The 19,583-nt window shown below is 43.4% G+C and overlaps 1 protein-coding gene across 8 annotated transcripts in view; it reads right to left on the bottom strand.

The window, feature by feature from the left end:
- The window catches only part of SORBS3 (sorbin and SH3 domain containing 3), a 66,770-nt gene extending 57,073 nt beyond the window's left edge, over window positions 1-9,697 (bottom strand). For 2 of the 8 annotated variants that reach the window (XM_077262161.1, XM_077262167.1), the window contains exons 1-4: window positions 9,423-9,562; window positions 9,229-9,348; window positions 7,607-7,765; window positions 4,650-4,710 (exon numbers count right to left, since the gene is read on the bottom strand). In XM_077262161.1, the coding sequence (XP_077118276.1) occupies window positions 4,650-4,710; window positions 7,607-7,765; window positions 9,229-9,330 (322 nt within the window). In that variant the 5' untranslated portion in view covers window positions 9,331-9,348; window positions 9,423-9,562. Of the gene's footprint in view, window positions 1-4,649; window positions 4,711-7,606; window positions 7,766-9,228; window positions 9,349-9,422 lie in introns of all 8 variants that reach the window. The other 6 variants (XM_077262162.1, XM_077262164.1, XM_077262168.1 and 3 more) reach the window with 5 other exon arrangements.
- Window positions 9,698-19,583: the final 9,886 nt, after the last annotated feature.

Genomic DNA, 19,583 nt, shown 5'->3' with positions numbered 1-19,583 from the left:
GCTATTATACTGTATGGAGCAAAATGTGGGGCCATTATACTGTATGGAGCACTATGTGGGGCCATTAAACTGTATGGAGCACTATGTGGGGCCATTACACTGTATGGAGAACTATGTGGGACAATTATACTGTATGGAGCACTATGTGGGGCGCATTACACTTTATGGAGCACTATGTGGGCCTTTTATACTGTATGGAGTACTATATAAAACCATTATACTGCAAGGACCACTATGTAGGACCATTATACTGTATGGAGCACTATGTAGGACCATTACACTGTATGGAGCACTATGTGGGGCCATTATACTGTATGGAGCACTATGTGGGACAATTATACTGTATGGAGCACTATGTAGGACCATTACACTGTATGGAGCATTATGTGAGGCCATTATATTGTATGGAGCACTATGTGGAGCCATTATATTGTATGGAGCACTATGTGGGGCCGTTTATACTGTATGGAGCACTATATGAGGTCATATTATATTATATGGAGCACTATGAGGGGGCCTTTATAATATATGGAGCAATATGTAAGGCCATTTTATTGCATGGAGCACTATGTGTAGCCATTATACTGGATGGGCAGCACAGTGCCTTGCAGCGTTCGGGTTCTGGGTTCAAATTCCACCAAGGACACCATCTACAAGGAGGTACTCTAATTTCCTCCCACATTCCAAAGACATACTGATAGGGAATTTACTGTATGGAGCACTATATGGGGCCATTATACTGCATGGAACACTATATGGGTCAATTATTATACTGTATGGAGCACTATGTGGGTTGCATTACATTGTATGGAGCACTATGTGGGGTCATTATTCTGTATGTAGCACTATGTTAGACCATTATATTGTATGGGGCACTATGTGGGGCTATTATACTGTATGGAGCATTTTGTGGAGCCATTATACTGTATGGAGCACTGTATGAAGCCATGATATTGTATGGAGCACTATGTGGGGACCTTTATACTGTATGGAGCACTCTGTGAGACCATTATATTGTATGGAGAACTATGTGGGGCCCTTTATACTGTATGGAGCACTAGGTGAGGCCATGATATTATATGGAGCACTATGTGGAGCCATTATCCTGTATGGAGCACTATGTGGGGCCATTATACTGTATGGATCACTATGTGGGGCCCATTATACTGTATGGAGCACTATGTGGGGCCATTATACTGTATGGAGCACTATGTGGGGCCCATTACACTGTATAGAAAACTATGTGGGGCCATTATACTATATGGAGCACTATGTGGGGCCATTATACTGTATGGAGCACTATGTGGGGCCCATTATACTGTATGGAGCACTATGTGGGGCCATTATACTGTATGGAGCACTATGTGGGGCCCATTATACTGTATAGAAAACTATGTGGGGCCATTATACTATATGGAGCACTATGTGGGGCCATTATACTGTATGGAGAACTATGTGGAGCCATTATACTGTATGGAGCACTATGTGGGGCCCATTATACTGTATAGAAAACTATGTGGGGCCATTATACTATATGGAGCACTATGTGGGGCCATTATACTGTATGGAGAACTATGTGGAGCCATTATACTGTATGGAGCACTATGTGGGGCCATAATACTGTTTAGAGCACTATATGGGGCCATTATTATACTGTGTGGAGGGGCTGTCTGGGGTTTACTGTTGGAGAATCATACTGTGATTGGGTCACCATTCTTTGTCGGGGGAGGGGTGGAATGAGGGAAGGGTGGTAGAGTAGGGTCATCATACCGTGTATGTGGAGTTAGGGTACCGTCACACAGTGCAATTTTGAACGCTACGACGGTACGATTCGTGACGTTCTAGCGATATCGTTACGATATCGCAGTGTCTGACACGCAGCAGCGATCAGGGACCCTGCTGAGAATCGTACGTCGTAGCAGATCGTTTGAAACTTTCTTTCGTCGCTGGATCTCCCGCTGTCATCGCTGGATCGTTGTGTGTGACAGCGATCCAGCGATGAGTTCGCTGGTAACCAGGGTAAACATCGGGTAACTAAGCGCAGGGCCGCGCTTAGTAACCCGATGTTTACCGTGGTTACCAGCGTAAAAGTAAAAAAAAAAAAACAGTACATACTCACCATCTGATGTCTGTCAGGTCCCTTGCAGTCTGCTTCCCGCTCTGACTGTGAGCGCCGGCTGGAAAGTGAGAGCAGATCACAGCAGTGGCGTCACCGCTGCGCTCTGCTCTCAGTGTACGGCCGGCACTGTCAGAGCAGGAAGCAGACGGCAAGGGACCTGACAGACATCAGATGGTGAGTATGTACGGTTTTTTTTTTTTTACTTTTACGCTGGTAACCACGGTAAACATCGGGTTACTAAGCGCGGCCCTGCGCTTAGTAACCCGATGTTTACCCTGGTTACCAGCGAACCTCGGCATCGCTCCAGCGCCGTGATTGCAAAGTGTGACCGCAATCTACGACGCTGGAGCGATAGTCATACGACGCTGCGACGTCACGGATCGTGCCGTCGTAGCGATCGTAATTGCACGGTGTGACGGTACCCTAACTCTCTGTGGGGGTATCTTATTGTGTTTGGGCACACTTTTGTTTGCATCATACTTTATTATCTGTATTATTCAAGGTTTTTTATCTTTTGTAAGTACATATTCAAATTAGGCCATAAGGTAATATGTTTTTTACTGCTCTTACATAGCATATTATATTATTTCAATATTTTATTCTAAGATCTATTAATTAAAATGTACTTTGTTCAAGGTACAGCCCCTTTAAGTCTGTTTCCATAAGAAAAAGGACAATCGTAGACATTTTTTTTTTTTTTAATAAATATCAAGGTTAGGGTGTGACATTGTCCAAGCTTTTAATTTTGGCCTACTGTGTAGCATAGTAACATAGTTAGCAAGACAAAAAAAAAGACATTTCTCCATCCAGTTCAGCCTATATTTCCAGATCCCCAGATCTACTTCCTTCTAAATAAACTAATAACTGTAAGATACAATATTGTTACGCTCCAGGAAGACATCCGGCCTCTCTTGTTTTGGCCTTGCTAACTATGTTACTATGTTTGACAGGAGCGATTTCTCATAAACCCATGCTGATATGGAGTTACACAGTTATTCTCATTGAGATAATCCAGAATAACATCCTTCAGAAATCCTTCAACTATTTTACCAACAGTAGAGGTTAGACTTACTGGCCTATAATTTCCAGGTTCACTTTTAGAGCCCTTTTTGAATATTGGCACCACATTTGCTGTGCGCCAGTCCTGTGGAACAGACCCCGTCTCTATAGCGTCCCTAAATATAAGAAATAATGGTTTATCTATTACATTACTTAGTTCTCTTAGTACTCATGGGTGTATGCCATCCGGACCCGGAGATTTATCTATTTTAATCTTATTTAGCCAGTTCGCACCTCTTCTTGGGTTAGATTGGTGACCCTTAATATTGGGTTTTCTTTGTCTCTCGGCATTTCATTTTCCACCCTAAATACCGTGGAGAAGAAGGTGTTTAATATATTAGCTTTTTCCTCGTCATCTACAACCATTCTTTCCTCACAATTTTCTAAGGGGCCTACACTTTCACTTATGATTCTTTTACTATTGATATTGTTGAAGAACAGTTTGGGATTCGTTTTACTCTCCTTAGCAATGTGCTTCTCTGTTTCCTTTTTGGCAGCTTTAATTCGATTTTTAGATAAAGTATTTTTCTCCCTACAGTTTTCTAGAGCTTCAGCGGTGCCATCCTGCTTTAGTAGTTTAAATGCTTTCTTTTAATTGCCCCCCTTACTTCTTTGTTTAGCCACATTGGGTTTTTCCTATTTCTTGTCCTTTTATTCCCACAAGGTATAAACCGCTTACAGTGCCTATTTAGGATGTTCTTAAACATTTCCCATTTATTATCTGTATTCTTATTTCTGAGGACATTGTCCCGGTCAACCAGATTAAGGACATCTCTAAGCTGGTCAAACTTTGCCTTCCTAAAGTTCAATTCTGCTCCTCCTTCAGTTTGTTTCAGTGTATTCCTGTTGTATAACCAGAACAGACAAACGGAATGTGGGTCAATGTGAACACAGCCTTACTCTAATTACATCAGGGTTTGTTTTTTTTAGAGAACAACAAAAATAGGGAGTTCAAATTTTAGATTGGCAGCAGCAACTCAGAGTGTTAAAGATAGGGGATGCAAACTACTTGTCTTGCCCCGTCCACTGGGAACTGACCCTATGCCACCGCTTGATGCTTGTTTCTACAATGCATCTCAAATAAACAAATGAATTAACTTTACTAATTCAAAAAAAAAAAAAAACAGTCCCGTTTTGAAATACAGCTCTTATGCAGACATATGTGTCTCCATGGTTACAGACTACAAACAGATCCTGTGTAGTCTGATCCAACTGCCTTTCTTTCTTTCTAATAGCAATGGATAACAGGAATTGTGAAAGACTATAAACACTAAAATATTGAACAGTAAATAAAAATACTTACAGTATATCTCTGCAACAGGATGGCGGTTTTAAAAACTGAAATACTCAGGACCAGCAATGTAAAGAAAAGAAGCAAAAACGGCCCACTTTTGACAAGATGACAGATCCCTTTATGGTTATATTTGTTTGGGTTTTTTTGCATCTGTGCAGAACATTGGAATCCACTGACCTGACATTTGGTGCAGAATCTTGTACATGTTTTTGTACCATTCCCGGGGCTTGTCGACACTCTAAAAAACACAAAGGAAGGGTAACGGTACTCTCAAATATGTTTTTTTTTTTTTTTAATAAGCTGTCATGCATGTACATGAGGAATGACACTATTTCTGGCTATTATGTGACTTGTATTCTGCATTTTTATCATTTTTTTCCACTGAGCTCTATCTCTTAATTCGCAGTTGACTCTCGGCTGGTGGGAAGAAATTAGCTAGTGCGATTGTTCCCATACAAAACACAATACATCACACAGGGAGGGATTCCTGTTCTTCAGTCCTTTTTTTAGCACACAGAGAGAAGGAGCAGCAAGGAGGACAATATACAGCTATAGACTTGAATCAAGCTCCAAGGTGAGGGAAAAGACTTGTTGGAAAGCTCAGCACGATCTTTCTGTGTCTCCCTCTGTTTCCTCAATCTGCTCATCAGTTCACCTCTCTCTTCCCTCTTCATAATTGGAGGTGTAGCTGGTGAACCTCAATATCGTGGCCTTGTCTGAGTGGATGATGAATTCAGAAGACAGGGGAAGGGGAAGAAGTGGCTCATAATTGGAGAAGCAAGCTGATTTTCCTCAAAAGATATATTAAAAATTTTCTTATATTTGCTTGTATTATTGATTTATGTAAAGTTTTTGAATTCATGAAATCCAATGAATTGTTTGTAACTGACAAAAACTGCACCAAATTGCCAGATTGCTTCAAAGGGTAGAGCTTATAGGGTAGATCCACCACTGCAGATTGCCATAGGTATGGGGAGGAGGTGGCAGATTTTATACACCTGATGTGGTATTGTCCTTCTATTGCAGACTTTTGGAAAGAGGTCATAGCTATCCTCATCGAGATCATACAATCCCATGTACCACTCGGTGCTGAGGTGTGTTTATTAGGAATCCTGGATAAGGAGACCTGGACTCACTATCCACTCACTCTTCTCAGGGAAACATTACTTTTGGCTTACAAAGCTATCTCTATGAGAAAGATGGATAGAAGATTCCCACGCATTTCACACAGGACCAATATGGTAAATAGTGCAGCTTCCTATGCGTCCACATTTCATTATGGTAGCGTCACTTTGTCCCTGTGACGTTGAGTGCGTGGACGGAAATCTTGCACCTGTGCATTCCATCTCCCGGCGTTCCTCTTCAGTGTTCTGCTTTTCTATGGGCATAGGTTTCACATTCCTTCTGCGAAAGTGCTGCCGAATCACTGGTACTTGTGAAGTGCAAGGTTTCTGCGTGCTGGAGAAGACTGGGAGCGAAATTCCAGCGACTTACCGGTGCCTACGCAGAAGGAACGTGACGCCTATGCCCATAGGAGGGCGAAACACTGAAGAGGAATGCCAAGAGATGGAATGCGCAGGCGCGAGATTTCCGGTAATGCAACAGACGTCACAGGGATAAAGTGACGCTGTGGGAGTCGATAAATAGTGTGACAGCACAGCGTTTATTCTTAATTATGCCAGATGCATTGTTCAGAAGGTCAAGAGACATTAGCCATTGTTCATATGAGCCTGTACGTTGACTCTTGTTGTATGTTAATTTGTGGAATGCCTGCTGATTAGGCATTGTATCAGCTCTCTGCTGTTTACTAGTCTACACACCTAAAAGGACAAAAAATGCAGGTTAATTGAATCGAACAATGAGGGATTAACTCCCCCCACCTTCCCCCAATCCTGTGGAAGAATGCCCTGAATGAGACCTGTGGAATATAAAAAAGAGGCTTCCTCTATCTACAGAGAAACTCCACAGGATCAGCCCAAAGGACCATGGCTCCAGCAGGTGTAATACAGATCTGCTCCACTGCCCATCACTGAACTCACAAAGATGTTTGAAGATATTTTGTTGCTGACTGGAGCTGGATACACGTGCTATGGTCGTGGTATCCGTCGTCTGGAGGAGCATAGGCTGTGCCTGCAGACTATAGTGGTGGGAGATACAAAAGCTGTGGGCCAAACAAAAGTTGGGAGACAATGGGCATGGTAGGGGGGCAGTGGAACTACAGAATTGCATGTTGGCCATCTACCTGGAGTTGCTGTAAGACAATGGACGTAAGGAATAAAAAATGGTTGCATTGTTAAACTACCTAGGTGATTATTACAAGCCACAACCTCAGATCCTCACACATAGGATAATGAAGTGTGGAGGCAGAGTTAACATCCAAGCAGCGTCCTCCCCACAGCCTGGAAGATCTCATATACATATTCAGATAAAAGTGGAATTCTCAACAACAAGGCATCCGATATGAGGCATACAGGTAGGATTTTTTTCAGCAGTCTATAACCTGTATGTCCATATTAATAGGTTAGATCACTCAAATGTGGTGGAAGATTCCCCTTACCTTTGCTAGGCAGTAATAATGAGCAATGAGAAATGTTGTTAGTTCTTTTGTTCTATGATGTAACCTTGTTATGATGTATAATCTTCAATAAAACAAGTTGTTGTATTTTTTTTTATTTTTTTTTAAAGGGTAACGCTTATATAAATCCCCACCTCAGACCAGGGCCACACAGTTGTGGCACTTTGGTCAAAATCAAATACTAATGTATATTACAGAGTAGCTAAATTATTTTTTATATACTGTATATATATATTTTTTAATTTCAATCAGATTAGTGTGGATCCCCATCGATTGCTCAAAAACACCTTGTGAAGTGCACGGGTCCGGCCTGAGCATGCACACAGAGCGGACCAGCTTTCTATTGTATCTGTACTGTGTGCCCACTCAGGCAGGAGCACACTTCTGGGGCGTTGGGGTTTCAGGACCAGGACCTCTAACGATCTGCTAGCAATTAGATGAGCCCACTCTGGATATTTTACATATGAATTTTAGGGCAAGTATTGTAACTTTGCAGTAGCCAGGTTGGAGAATAGTGCATAATATAATGGACATATTGAGTGGAGCATATGGGACTTACAGATCTGGAGGCGAAGGGCATCCCATCCTCATCTGTTGGTCCAATGCCCTCATAGCGAATCCACCGTCTCTCTATACGTGGGCTTGGACTGTCCTGGCAGTCATCAGTAAGTACCATTGTGGCCTTGTAGAGGAGATCGCCCTGGTCAGAGCTGTCCTGCTGAGTAATATCATGGCAGAGTAATACTGGGTGAAACATGAAAAGTCAAGATGAAATCAGTGATCGCCCAAATGATCATTCATGTGAATAACTGTTCCTGATTAGTGATGAGCGAACGTGCATAGATAAGGTGTTATCCGCGCATGCTCGGGTGATAACGCCCTCAAATATTATGTTCGAGTCCTCGCGTTTGCCTGTCTCGTGGCTTGTCTAACAAACAGGAGATCCCTGTATGTGTTGCAGCTGTCGAACAGCCACGAGACATGCAACCGCGAGGACTCGAACATAATATTCGAGCACGCCGAAAACACTCGGTTATCACCCGAGCATGGAGGATAACCCCTTATCAGCATGTTCGCTCATCACTATTCCTGATCAATGCCTGGTGTGAAGGTTCTCAGTACGCCTGGTGGTCCATCCAAGGGTTTCGTAGAAGTGATCTCACACATTATCATTCCTATGAAGCTCTCACAATAATTGCTCTATGTACTTATTGCTATAAGTAAATGCCCCCATCTGCTAGATATATCATCGGCTGGTAATTTTTTTTGACAATTTATTGACCCCCTTTAGACAAATGTTGAAGAGCAAATAGATCTGATTTCTCCAGATAGCTCCTTCTCGCTCTGCAACATGGTGAATCCAACAACTAACCTACAGCCCCCTCATTTGTAGCGCACATTACTGCTCTCAGGGCACAAGAAGCATTGGTCCAGCGTTCGGTCAGATGGTGGTCTACGCTGGACCTTCTATTGTCGTGGGGGTACTGTTATTCCTATGGAGACTTTTAGGGAAGACAATGCTAGATTGCCTTTTATGGTTCTTATTAAGTCATGGTACAATACTAAGGTCATACGTCATCTAACGTCTTGTCACCACCTGCACTAGTAGCTTGAAGCAGTGCCCAAATAACGTCATCATACAGATGCCTAACTAATTCTTCACTGAAGGAGAAGGCATCGTATGGGATTGAGAATAAAGTGAGGAATTAGGGACACAAGCCCAGATTTCCCAGGCCAACCAAAGCCAGTTGTGACCCATATCACCCATTAGCCATATCTGCTGACCCCATGGTCCTAGCCTATAGGGGAAATACACTTTGTCAATTTCAGGAAACATGGATTGATATTCCAATATGATAAGCAATTAGTCTTCTTACGACAAACAATAAGATCTGGCTCGGTTGGATGGAGCCAAGAACCTCGGAGATCCCGTCCAACCCTGACATTCTAGGATTCCGAGATCTGATCTGTTACTAACGGAGTCAATGGGATCATATAGTAAACGACGTATAATTAACTCTGAGGTCGGACCCTCCTATGAGAAGTGCCAACAGGAATGTTAATCTGATTGCTCTACAGCTTTGTATCTATGGACAGGTTTAGCTTTTACTACATATTACAATCCCGACATTCCTGACATGACACATGTATGAGGACTATGTCTATCCCACCCCACCTTACCGTGCGTGCATTGTAGGTCTGTGAAGCCCCCCGGTTCTGCTTCCTCTGCAGGTGAGGTGGGATGAAGTCATCCAATGATAAAGGCAGTTCTGTGGTGTCCATCCCTTGCAGCGCCTCCTGCTGGCGGTGGCAGAATACATATATGAACGTTTTGCCAAACCATAGGGCGCGATGTGCCATCATAGAGGTCTCACCTGTGCGCGTACAGCTCCTATATGGGACTTCTATACAAAATGTCCGGGCGCACGATCTCACTCCACCGTCCTGAAGGGGCGCCACTCCATTCTTCCAGAAAAATCGCCCACGTCACGGTCATAAAAGATCTCCGGACCCACACGGAAGGTATCACAGCAGATGTCTATTCTTCAAAGGGAAAAACGTACACACACCCCGCACTACAGTGCTTGAGCACACCCCATAGTACTGTACACACACCCTCCCTGCCCGGCCGGTGCCACACAACACTCCCACCCCCTGAACTCTGCCCTAGCAGCCCAGATAGCTAACAGCAAGGGAGGGAGGCAGGAAGGATCTGCAATACCAGGTGAAGGCAGGCAGGCAGGGGAGGCAGGCAGGCAGGTAGGGGAGGCAGGCAGGAGGAGAGGTACCACTACACAGGGGAGATGTGAGCCATGGAAAGAGGAAAGGAATGATGGAAAGTGGGAGAAGGAGAATGCACTGAAGAATTTGTCAGGGAGGAGAAGCACAACAGTGACTCAGTGGAGAGAAAAAAAAAGTCCAGAAACTCTCTGAGGGATAAGCCTGGAGAAGGAAAGAATGACTGCAGAGAGCCAGATCCATTGTAAATGAAGATAACAGAGAGCAGTAGAGCAGAGGTTCTAATTACCGCATAGAAAACTCTTACACCTGCAATGTTCTGCATCCACCTAGCATGAAGTTGCCAAACTTTCAACATATTAGGTAATTAATTGCATCATGCGATTACACAAGATTCTATTAAAATACACACGGGTAATTTCCATTATCAGACCCGTCATCCATAGTAGTAGGTACTCTGCATGTGCCATACAGTCCTACCCAAAAGTTAGGACATTTTGGTCGTCGCCGCACTTTGTTGCTTCAGTGTTTTTAGATCTTTTAGTCGGTAGTTTCTACGGTTAGTGGAGTACAGTTATCAGCATTTCATACTTTTTACACTTTTATTGACAACTACATCACGTTTGTACAAAGACTCATTATTTAAAGTGTCGTTACTTATTTTTCAAGACTCCTGACCTTTGTCCTGGCAGCTTCTGGGCCGAATCCTGACTGATGACCGTCCATTCTTGTCTAATCAGTGCATGGGGATCCATCATGCTGGAAAAAGCGTTATCGCCAATCCTGGAGTGTTGGGAGAAGTTTCTCTTGGAGGATGGTTAGATTCCATTCTTTACTCATGGCAAAATTGTGAGTGAGCCCCCTCCAAGATCAGAAGGTCCCGCACATGAATGGTCTCAGGAGGCTTTACTGTTGGAAGACACAGGACTCCTCCGATCATTCTTCCAGTGGTGCCACACAGTCTGGAGGGGGCTTCATCCCATTGTCCAAACCTGTGCTTCTTACAGAATGTCAGTCCTCCATCTTTTTCTTGGAGAGACATGGCTTCTTTGCTGCCCTTCATGACACCAGGCCATCCTCCAAAAGTGCGGTGAGGCAAGGAGATCTTTTCAGCTCATTTGCATATTAGAAAATCGTGAAATTCTCGGGAACCATTCATCGGATCACGGATATGAAGGTATCATTTTATTCAGCTTCCTATGACCTGCGTGCCCATATAGACGGCTTAGGAGGGGTCATCCTACTGAAAGATTCCCTTTAAGGCCCAGACCCATATAGAAGAGTATATGACCTGAACCGTATCGTGGGCTACAAATAACAAGTGAATAGAAATGGTTGGAGTAGAATAATTTCCTCATAAAACGAAGCAATCCTGAGTAAATGATGCTACATCTGTAACTGAAATCTATGGGGTAAATCTAAGGGAGCTGAGCGAAGGAATCGATACGTGGAAAACTATGGGTGTAGGTCCCGATTATGTGGGATCGGTGACAGGCGTACTTAAGAAGGAGTTCTTTTCATTTTTGGACTTGGCATATAAGAAATATGACACATTATTCCTGGAGCGCATCGGTGGCAAGAATGAGGACTTCACAAAAAATGCAAATACCAGATCAGTGTAAAAAGGGAAAAATAAAGCTGATAAAGGGGTAAAAAAAAGGACAAGAGGGCAGCACCGTCTATAGGAGGACATGGGCTCAGTATAGCGGGTGCAGAGGTAACAGTTGTATCCAGGCCTTAGCGCCATGGTAGGTGGTGGACTGTTACAGATCAGTATTGGAGCCTAGGCGTGTTAATTTACACTTCTGGATGAGGACTCTGCACTCACGGCATCCATTGTGTACCTCTAGTTATAGTTTACATGCAGGTGAGGACACGAGGCCTTACTGGTCACTCAATCCCATGGCGATCATCGGTTGTAACCAGTGAACAGCCACAGGTTTTTCCAGCAGCGGCCACTACAGGCGAAATGTGGTATTGCATGGGGCCCATTCAAATGGCTGTTCAGAGTCCTCCAGTCTGAGCCCTAAAACTGCGTACAAACATGGCTTACCCCTAAGGATATAATAATCCTTGTAGAGAGGACCTCTCACCAGGTTAAAAGTGGCCAATTTATGCTTTTATTCCCAATGCTCCTAAGAATATTTTTTTATATCCACTATATGGTTCCAGATATGGGCCTTTTTATTTAGTGCCAATTTCTATAATCTTTACAAGGGGGAGTGGCTCACAGGATCCTCCGGGGCGTGTCTTTAGGCTGCTTTGCACGACAACCCTGAGAGTATTGCCCCTTTGATAAAAAAAAAGAAAATTGCAGTACATAAAAAGGCCCATATCTCTGGAACCCCATGGTGGATTTAAAAAAAATAAATAATAATAAAAAAAATAATAATCAGGGGAGCAACAGGAATAAAATAAAAGCAAAAACTGCTCACTTTTTACCTGGTGACAGTAAGTAAAGTTTTTTTAGTAATTCTTAAAATCTATAACAAAGGGAAGGATTATAAAGTGATCCATTATACTTACATATCCAACATTTCGAACGGCGACCTATTGGGTGAATCAGAGCCACAATTTCCAATGTCTAATAGATAGGGTTCCCCCCACTCTATTGGGAAAATGATAAGCCTCCTTCATCCTTTTTACCTTATTTTTCCCAAATGGCGCCTTTGCGATAAGTGTGATGGAACTGAAATACATTCCCTTTTTCTTAGTGGTCCTAATTGGATATTGATGCTATATTTCATCCAACAATGATGGGAAACCGACTTTAGAACAAAATGATCCAGTATGTCAGGATCCGTGCCAAGTGCCCCTATTATCGTCACAGAAAGTGGTCGTAATTATGTTTTGCCTCTCCACGTAATTTTGGACCATGGCAAAGTTAATCCTAATCCGCCTGTTTCATGAACAGAATGAAAGAAATGCAGTAAGAACTGACACACAGATCGGTGAATGAGAAGGAGAATGCACTTATATAGGCCGTTATGGTCAGCCAGGGTTATTTTATTGGTGACTAATGGAGGATAGGTAGTAACTGGTAAATGATTGTGCAGTGGTGAATACTGGGACTGATGCCACTTCTGCAGGGGAAGGTTATGTAAGGCTGCAGTGGATGTGCGCTTATAATGATTCCCAGTCCAGTGCATGAGAACAGATAGGAAAAACAGAGTGAATGGAAACTGGAAAAGGAAAGCCAGGCCGTCCATCAGCCGCACGTATGTAGTACACATGCTCCACTCTGTGCCCAGGACGGTGGCACTGCTCGCCCCATCCCCTGCCCAGATGGGTACTTTGGCAGCTATAATCCAGGACTGGGCAAACAGAAGGAACAGGAATTGTGCTGACTGACAACCAAGAAAAAAAGTTGCCGTTTCCTGAAGCGTCTTTCTCTAGAAAAACCTGCGGTTTCGCCTGCCTGAACAAGACTTTGTGTGCCTATACCTAAGTGTTCCCACTCAGTATGAAACCTTTTTCATGGCCACAGACAGCACGATGCCTCCCCTCCCCGGTGCCTCTCTGCTCCACCATTGTATTCAGCGGTTTCTACCATCCCAAGGACGCAGATAAAGTAGAATTTGCAACATGGCGTTACGGGACATTAATATCCCAATAGTTCTGGGCCGGATGGGAGATATGGGACTGTACAGGTGGCCTTACTAGAGGGGCAAGTGCAAAATTGACCATCGTTCATATCCTGAAGATTGTACGCCCCTGAGGCAGGGTCCCTCCCTTTCTGTACCAGTTTGTCACTGTTAATTAGTGTATTATATTTTTGGTTTTACATGTATGTGGACCCTCTTCACACGTACAGCCGCCTGTAATCAATGGTGCTTTAAAAATAAATAATTCATGTGTTAATTATGTGTATACATTAATTAGGCAGTCACAGTACAGTGGGAATGAGATGATGACACCCAGGGGCCCAGGACAGACAGGGGAGGGTGCTAGATGTATTGTATGACTCTTTAAGGGCACATATATATATGTATATATATATATATATATATATATATATATATATATATATATATATATATATATATATATATATAATGTTGTAAGGAGGTAAAACACAAGAAGAGTCTGGGGGCGGTTACCTTCTCGGCTCTGTGCCTGGAACCATTGAGCTGTGCTGCAGGTTCCACAAGGGGCAGACTTAGAGACTGGGACAGGAAGGAAGCCGGGCAGAGAGCGGGAAAGGCACGCAAGCAGCGTGCAGAGCAGCGTGCAGAGCAGGGTGCAGCTGCGCTCCGGGATAGACAGAGCTCCCAGTCTGAGGACAAATAGAGGGAGATTGCTCAGAAAGACTGCATCTTGTGAGTACATGAAAGCAGTCTCTGCTGTGACTGGAGAGGGGCGCTTTGAGACCCGTGTAAAGACATTGGCCGTTGCAGAGACTTCGACCCCCTGGTCCCCGCGGTATCAGTACAGAAACTGTGATTCCTGGTACAGAGACTTAACAGTGCAGAGCCCCTGATTCCTGGCTGTGCTGTAAAAGCTAAAGACTCAGAGCCTGTGCATACCACATTAACTCCCGAAACCCCAGGCAGCAGGCTCCTAGAGACTACTCAGCCCACGGACAACAGAGGGACGACAAGTGCCGCTGTTTCTCGGCGCCTACGTTGGAGAAGACGACCCTACAAGCAAGTCCTCATCAGACTGATAAGTGTTCTTTTCTCAAGAAATCCTGCTTACTTTGGTTACATTGTTTCACTCCCATATTTTTGCACTGTTTTATTGCTAGTTATTTTCCATTGCTTCCTCCCTGCGAGGAGGACCTGATTCCTGTTATTAAACCCCTCAACTGTTGGTCTGTCTGTTCCGTGGTGACATACTAAGTACCTGCATACTATTACATTGTGTTGCGGGGCGGCAGCCATGGGTGAGATACTAGTCTCCTGCGCCCCATCACCTTACATAAAAGTGGGGGTCCTGGCCGGTTGTGTGGACTTGTGCTGTGAGGCTGCATGTAACCGGTGTTGCTGGTTTGACAGGACCAGATGTTTCACAGTTCAATGAGGAAAACCACCATTTAAAAATAAACTCTTTGCTGAACGGGATCTTGGTAGGGAATACATACAAGGGATAGCGGGTACAGACAATGAAAATTTCCTTCACAACTTGAAGTATTTTCCACACAGTTTCCTTCCTTCTCATACTCTTTCTACTGGTCCACTGTTTCCACTGATCTTTAACCCTACAGTCCTCTTTTCTAGAGTCACATATCCATCCTGCAGTTCTGAGTCTTCATTTCCCATTAGGGTGCCACGATGGCTGGTACAACAGATGCTGCAGAACTCCCGCTGGAACACTTGACTCGTCTCACGTATTCAGTCTTGTCTAGGCCCATTACCTTCACGAGTTACAAGCTCTGGGATTTGTGGCTAGGGGTCCTCTCCCAGGACCCGTCTCTGGAAGGTCACTTCTGCTCCGGATCTCGCTATTCCATTTACTTTGGTCTCCTCTCACTTAGGGAGACCCCAGAATGCGGCACTGCTCACATTGGACCCTTTGGTTCACTCACTTTCCCTGCAACTCAGCTAGGCCAAAAATAATAGCTATTCCTATTGTCAAACTACACCCTTTATCACTACTGCCAACACCTCACAAATCACACCATACATCACAGTTCCCTTTGCCTCACATAACATTTTATAACAATAAACTTATTGCTTCAAGAGGGAAACATGGGCAGCACGTCCATCTCCTTACACATCCATACTGAAGCCATACATGACCTGCACTACTATGATTGATGGAGGAGCCAGACAATCAAGACCGATACTGGTGTGTGTAGGGCGGGAGGACTTCTGTATGATGGTGAATCTTGGGAATGTTATGCTCCATAGTCATGCTATAGCTGCATATATCGGCAACAGATAAACCTAGTTCCACACTGAAGTAGGAAATCCCACAGGACGGCCCACATGCATTTATCCAACCTCAATATATTGCATATATTTACCATTAGCATACATTTTTGGGCCTCTGATGTAAGCCTGGGTCTATCCGTAGGTGGTGGGGCAGTAAGAACCTGTTCTAATTAGCCATTATTGTCCATTACCTGCTTGTTATCATGGTGCCCTGGAGCTACGAGGAGATGCCCTCTAGCATTAACACATCTTATATGGTTCACACTCATGCTACTAGATCATTTTAGATACAGAAAATATAGTAAAATTTTACTCAGATATTCCACTTTCTGCTTGTTTAACTAAAGGGTGTTCCAGGCTATATACAGGCATCATATTAACATTACACTGATCCCGAGAACCATAAATCATCAGACACCCTGCTCTTCCTTACAGGTTTGGTGTCCATCAGTAGACATTTATAGACTCCACTCACATTTATTATATGGCAGTAAAGCCAACTACTTCACATGTATTATACCTTTTATTAGGGTCATGTGAATTTCATGGCCGGCGGACATAAAATATACGAATAATGGCCATGAAGATAGGGGTGGGATCTCGTTCATATTTTTGGGCCCAAAATCTGCCATAAAAAGTAACATAGAATCACAATGGAAAAAGTCCTACTAAATGGTCAATTATCTAATTTGATCCAAAATTCATAAAGTTAATAAAGACCAGAGTTCTGGATATCTGACGCAGAGATTCATCATAGAACCAAGGACCAGAGTTCTGGATATCTGATGCAGAAATCCACTATAGAAACAAGGAACAGATGTCTGGATATCTGACGCAGAGCTCCGCCATAGAAACAAGGACCAGAGTTCTGGATATCTGATGAGGAGCTCCACCATAGAAACAAGGACCTGAGTTCAGAATATCTGACTCAGAGATCCACCATAGAAACAAGAACCAGATGTCTGGATATCTGACTCAGAGATCCACCATAGAAACAAGGACCAGATGTCTGGATATCTGACTCAGAGCTCCATCATAGAAACAAGAACCAGAGTTCTGGATATCTGACTCAGAGCTCCATCATAGAAACAAGGACCAGAGTTCTGGATATCTGACTCAGAGCTCCATCATAGAAACAAGAACCAGAGTTCTGGATATCTGACTCAGATCTCCATCATAAGAAACAAGGACAGAGTTCTGGATATCTGACTCAGAGCTCCATCATAGAAACAAGAACCAGAGTTCTGGATATCTGACTCAGATCTCCATCATAGAAACAAGAACCAGAGTTCTGGATATCTGACTCAGAGATCCACCATAGAAACAAGGACCAGATGTCTGGATATCTGACTCAGAGATCCACCATAGAAACAAGGACCAGATGTCTGGATATCTGACTCAGAGCTCCACCATAGAAACAAGAACCAGAGTTCTGGATATCTGACTCAGAGCTCCACCATAGAAACAAGGACCTGAGTTCTGGATATCTGACTCAGAGCTCCATCATAGAAACAAGGACCAGAGTTCTGGATATCTGACTCAGATCTCCATCATAGAAACAAGAACCAGAGTTCTGGATATCTGACTCAGAGCTCCACCATAGAAACAAGGACCTGAGTTCTGGATATCTGACTCAGAGCTCCATCATAGAAACAAGGACCAGAGTTCTGGATATCTGACTCAGATCTCCATCATAGAAACAAGAACCAGAGTTCTGGATATCTGACTCAGAGCTCCACCATAGAAACAAGGACCTGAGTTCTGGATATCTGACTCAGAGCTCCATCATAGAAACAAGGACCAGAGTTCTGGATATCTGACTCAGAGCTCCATCATAGAAACAAGGACCAGAGTTCTGGATATCTGACTCAGAGCTCCACCTTAGAAACAAGGACCAGATTTCTGGATATCTGACTCAGAGCTCCACCTTAGAAACAAGGACCAGATTTCTGGATATCTGACTCAGAGCTCCACCTTAGAAACAAAAATCAGAGTTCTGGATATCTCAGAGCTCCACCATAGAAACAAGGACCAGAGTTCAGAATATCTGACTCAGAACTCCACCATAAAAACAGGTTTAAAGGGAATGTGCAATTAGTAAATGATCAATTTTTATGTTAAATGCATTAAATAAAGTTTTTTGTTTTAATTTCCCAATTTATAAAAAAAAAAAAAATTCTAAATTTTGCAATGTTCAAACTGTTCACCAGGTGTAATATTAGGCCCATACTTTCTGTTCTTCTGGACTTTGGTAGCAATAGTTGGACTGACTCATTGACTTGTATACAAGTATTTTCTGAGCATGCTATGTTCTGGGAGAGGTTATTGCAAAGTGAGGAGGAGAAGGCGAGCTGTGCTATCACCTATTGTGAATCCTGTTATCAACAGCAAGTAGAGGTGTAATCTGTCATTGCAATTCTGTCTGTGAGGATAGTGTGAGTACCGAAAGGTCATCTGTACAGAATAGGAAGTATGAGTCTAGTAAGATGAGGTGGTCATTGCTTAATTTGGTACATTTTATATTTTTTCTATTATAGTGATAAGGAATATTGAAGAAAAATACATGATCAAAATCTCTAGAAATGCATGTAATATAAAACATGAATTACATAACGCTTCATGTTCTGATTACACATTTTTTTAAAGGGGTTTTGCAGCCTGTGGCCTCTTCAAACAGCTATTCAGCGGGTGGGCCGAGAGCCAAATCCCCCACCAATCAGATATTGATGGACTATCCTGAGGATAATTAATATTTTAACCTCAAAATGTTCTTTAAAAGGGGGTTTCCCCTACTTTGAAACTTCTTGTGGAAGGACCCAGGGTGGACATTCTGTCCCAACAGGAAAGTTCTGTTTAGACAGAGTGTGAAGGTTGCAGCTCATACATGGTCGCTGACTGGCTGCAGTCAACGTGTGACATTATTACAGGAGACTGTCAGGGGACACTGATGATCTACTGACCACCAGGAGGACACTATGTTCCACTGACCATCTGGAGGAGGACACTATGTTACACTGACTACCAGAAGGTGTCTCTATGTTCCACTGACCACAAGGCAGAGGCATAGCTAGTGGTTTCGTTCAGGGGGCAAAACTTCTGAGTGGGCACCCTAACCATGTAACCACAATTACAACTATGGTGACGCACCCCAATAGTGGATGTAGGAAAACCTCAGCAGATGACAGAGCTGTTACTAATAAAAATCTCTATACAAAGACTAGCATTTATATTACCGCCATATAGTGACCATATACTGTAGTGGTAAATATCAGTGCTGCAGAACATACAAGAGAGATGGCGACTTACAGCTGACGTTCTTTCTGAATGAATCGTTCACTTTTCCCGTCATTTCCCTCTGTCCCAGACCAATATGACAACTTCTTCCAGCCAACTATAGAGATTACAACAAAGACACTTTTCACTTCTCATACTTTCAGACCTGTCTCATCTAGTCCCAACCTGCAGAAACTGCTCTTCCTGCTGATACCCCACTATTGAGCCGCTGCTTCCATATGTGTCCCTACTACTGCACCTACTGTGTGGTTCTGTGTGCCCTCTAACTTTCCTCCTACTGATGCCCTAGATTCCCCTTTTCATTGCACTCGTAAAGTATGATGTCAACAAGTGTCCAAAAAACACAAAGATAACCCCACAGTGAAATCCTTCACACGCACAGCATGATGGCCCTACTACACGCCACCCCTCAACTGCCCAGGGAAAGGTATGGTGACCCCAACATAGTATGATACCCCAACTGTGACCCCCACACAGCTTTCCATGCAGTATAATGGACCTACATACAATATAATGGCCCCACTCCTCTCCAAGCAGTATAATGGCCTCCACACAGGATAATTTCCCCCACACAGTATGATGGACCAACACAAACCTTCACACTGCATAATTGCTTGCATACAGTTT

The sequence above is a fragment of the Ranitomeya variabilis genome, chromosome 5, assembly GCF_051348905.1.
Source record: "Ranitomeya variabilis isolate aRanVar5 chromosome 5, aRanVar5.hap1, whole genome shotgun sequence".
NCBI classification, from domain to species: domain Eukaryota; kingdom Metazoa; phylum Chordata; class Amphibia; order Anura; family Dendrobatidae; genus Ranitomeya; species Ranitomeya variabilis.
This window is presented reverse-complemented; position numbering and strand designations above follow the sequence as displayed.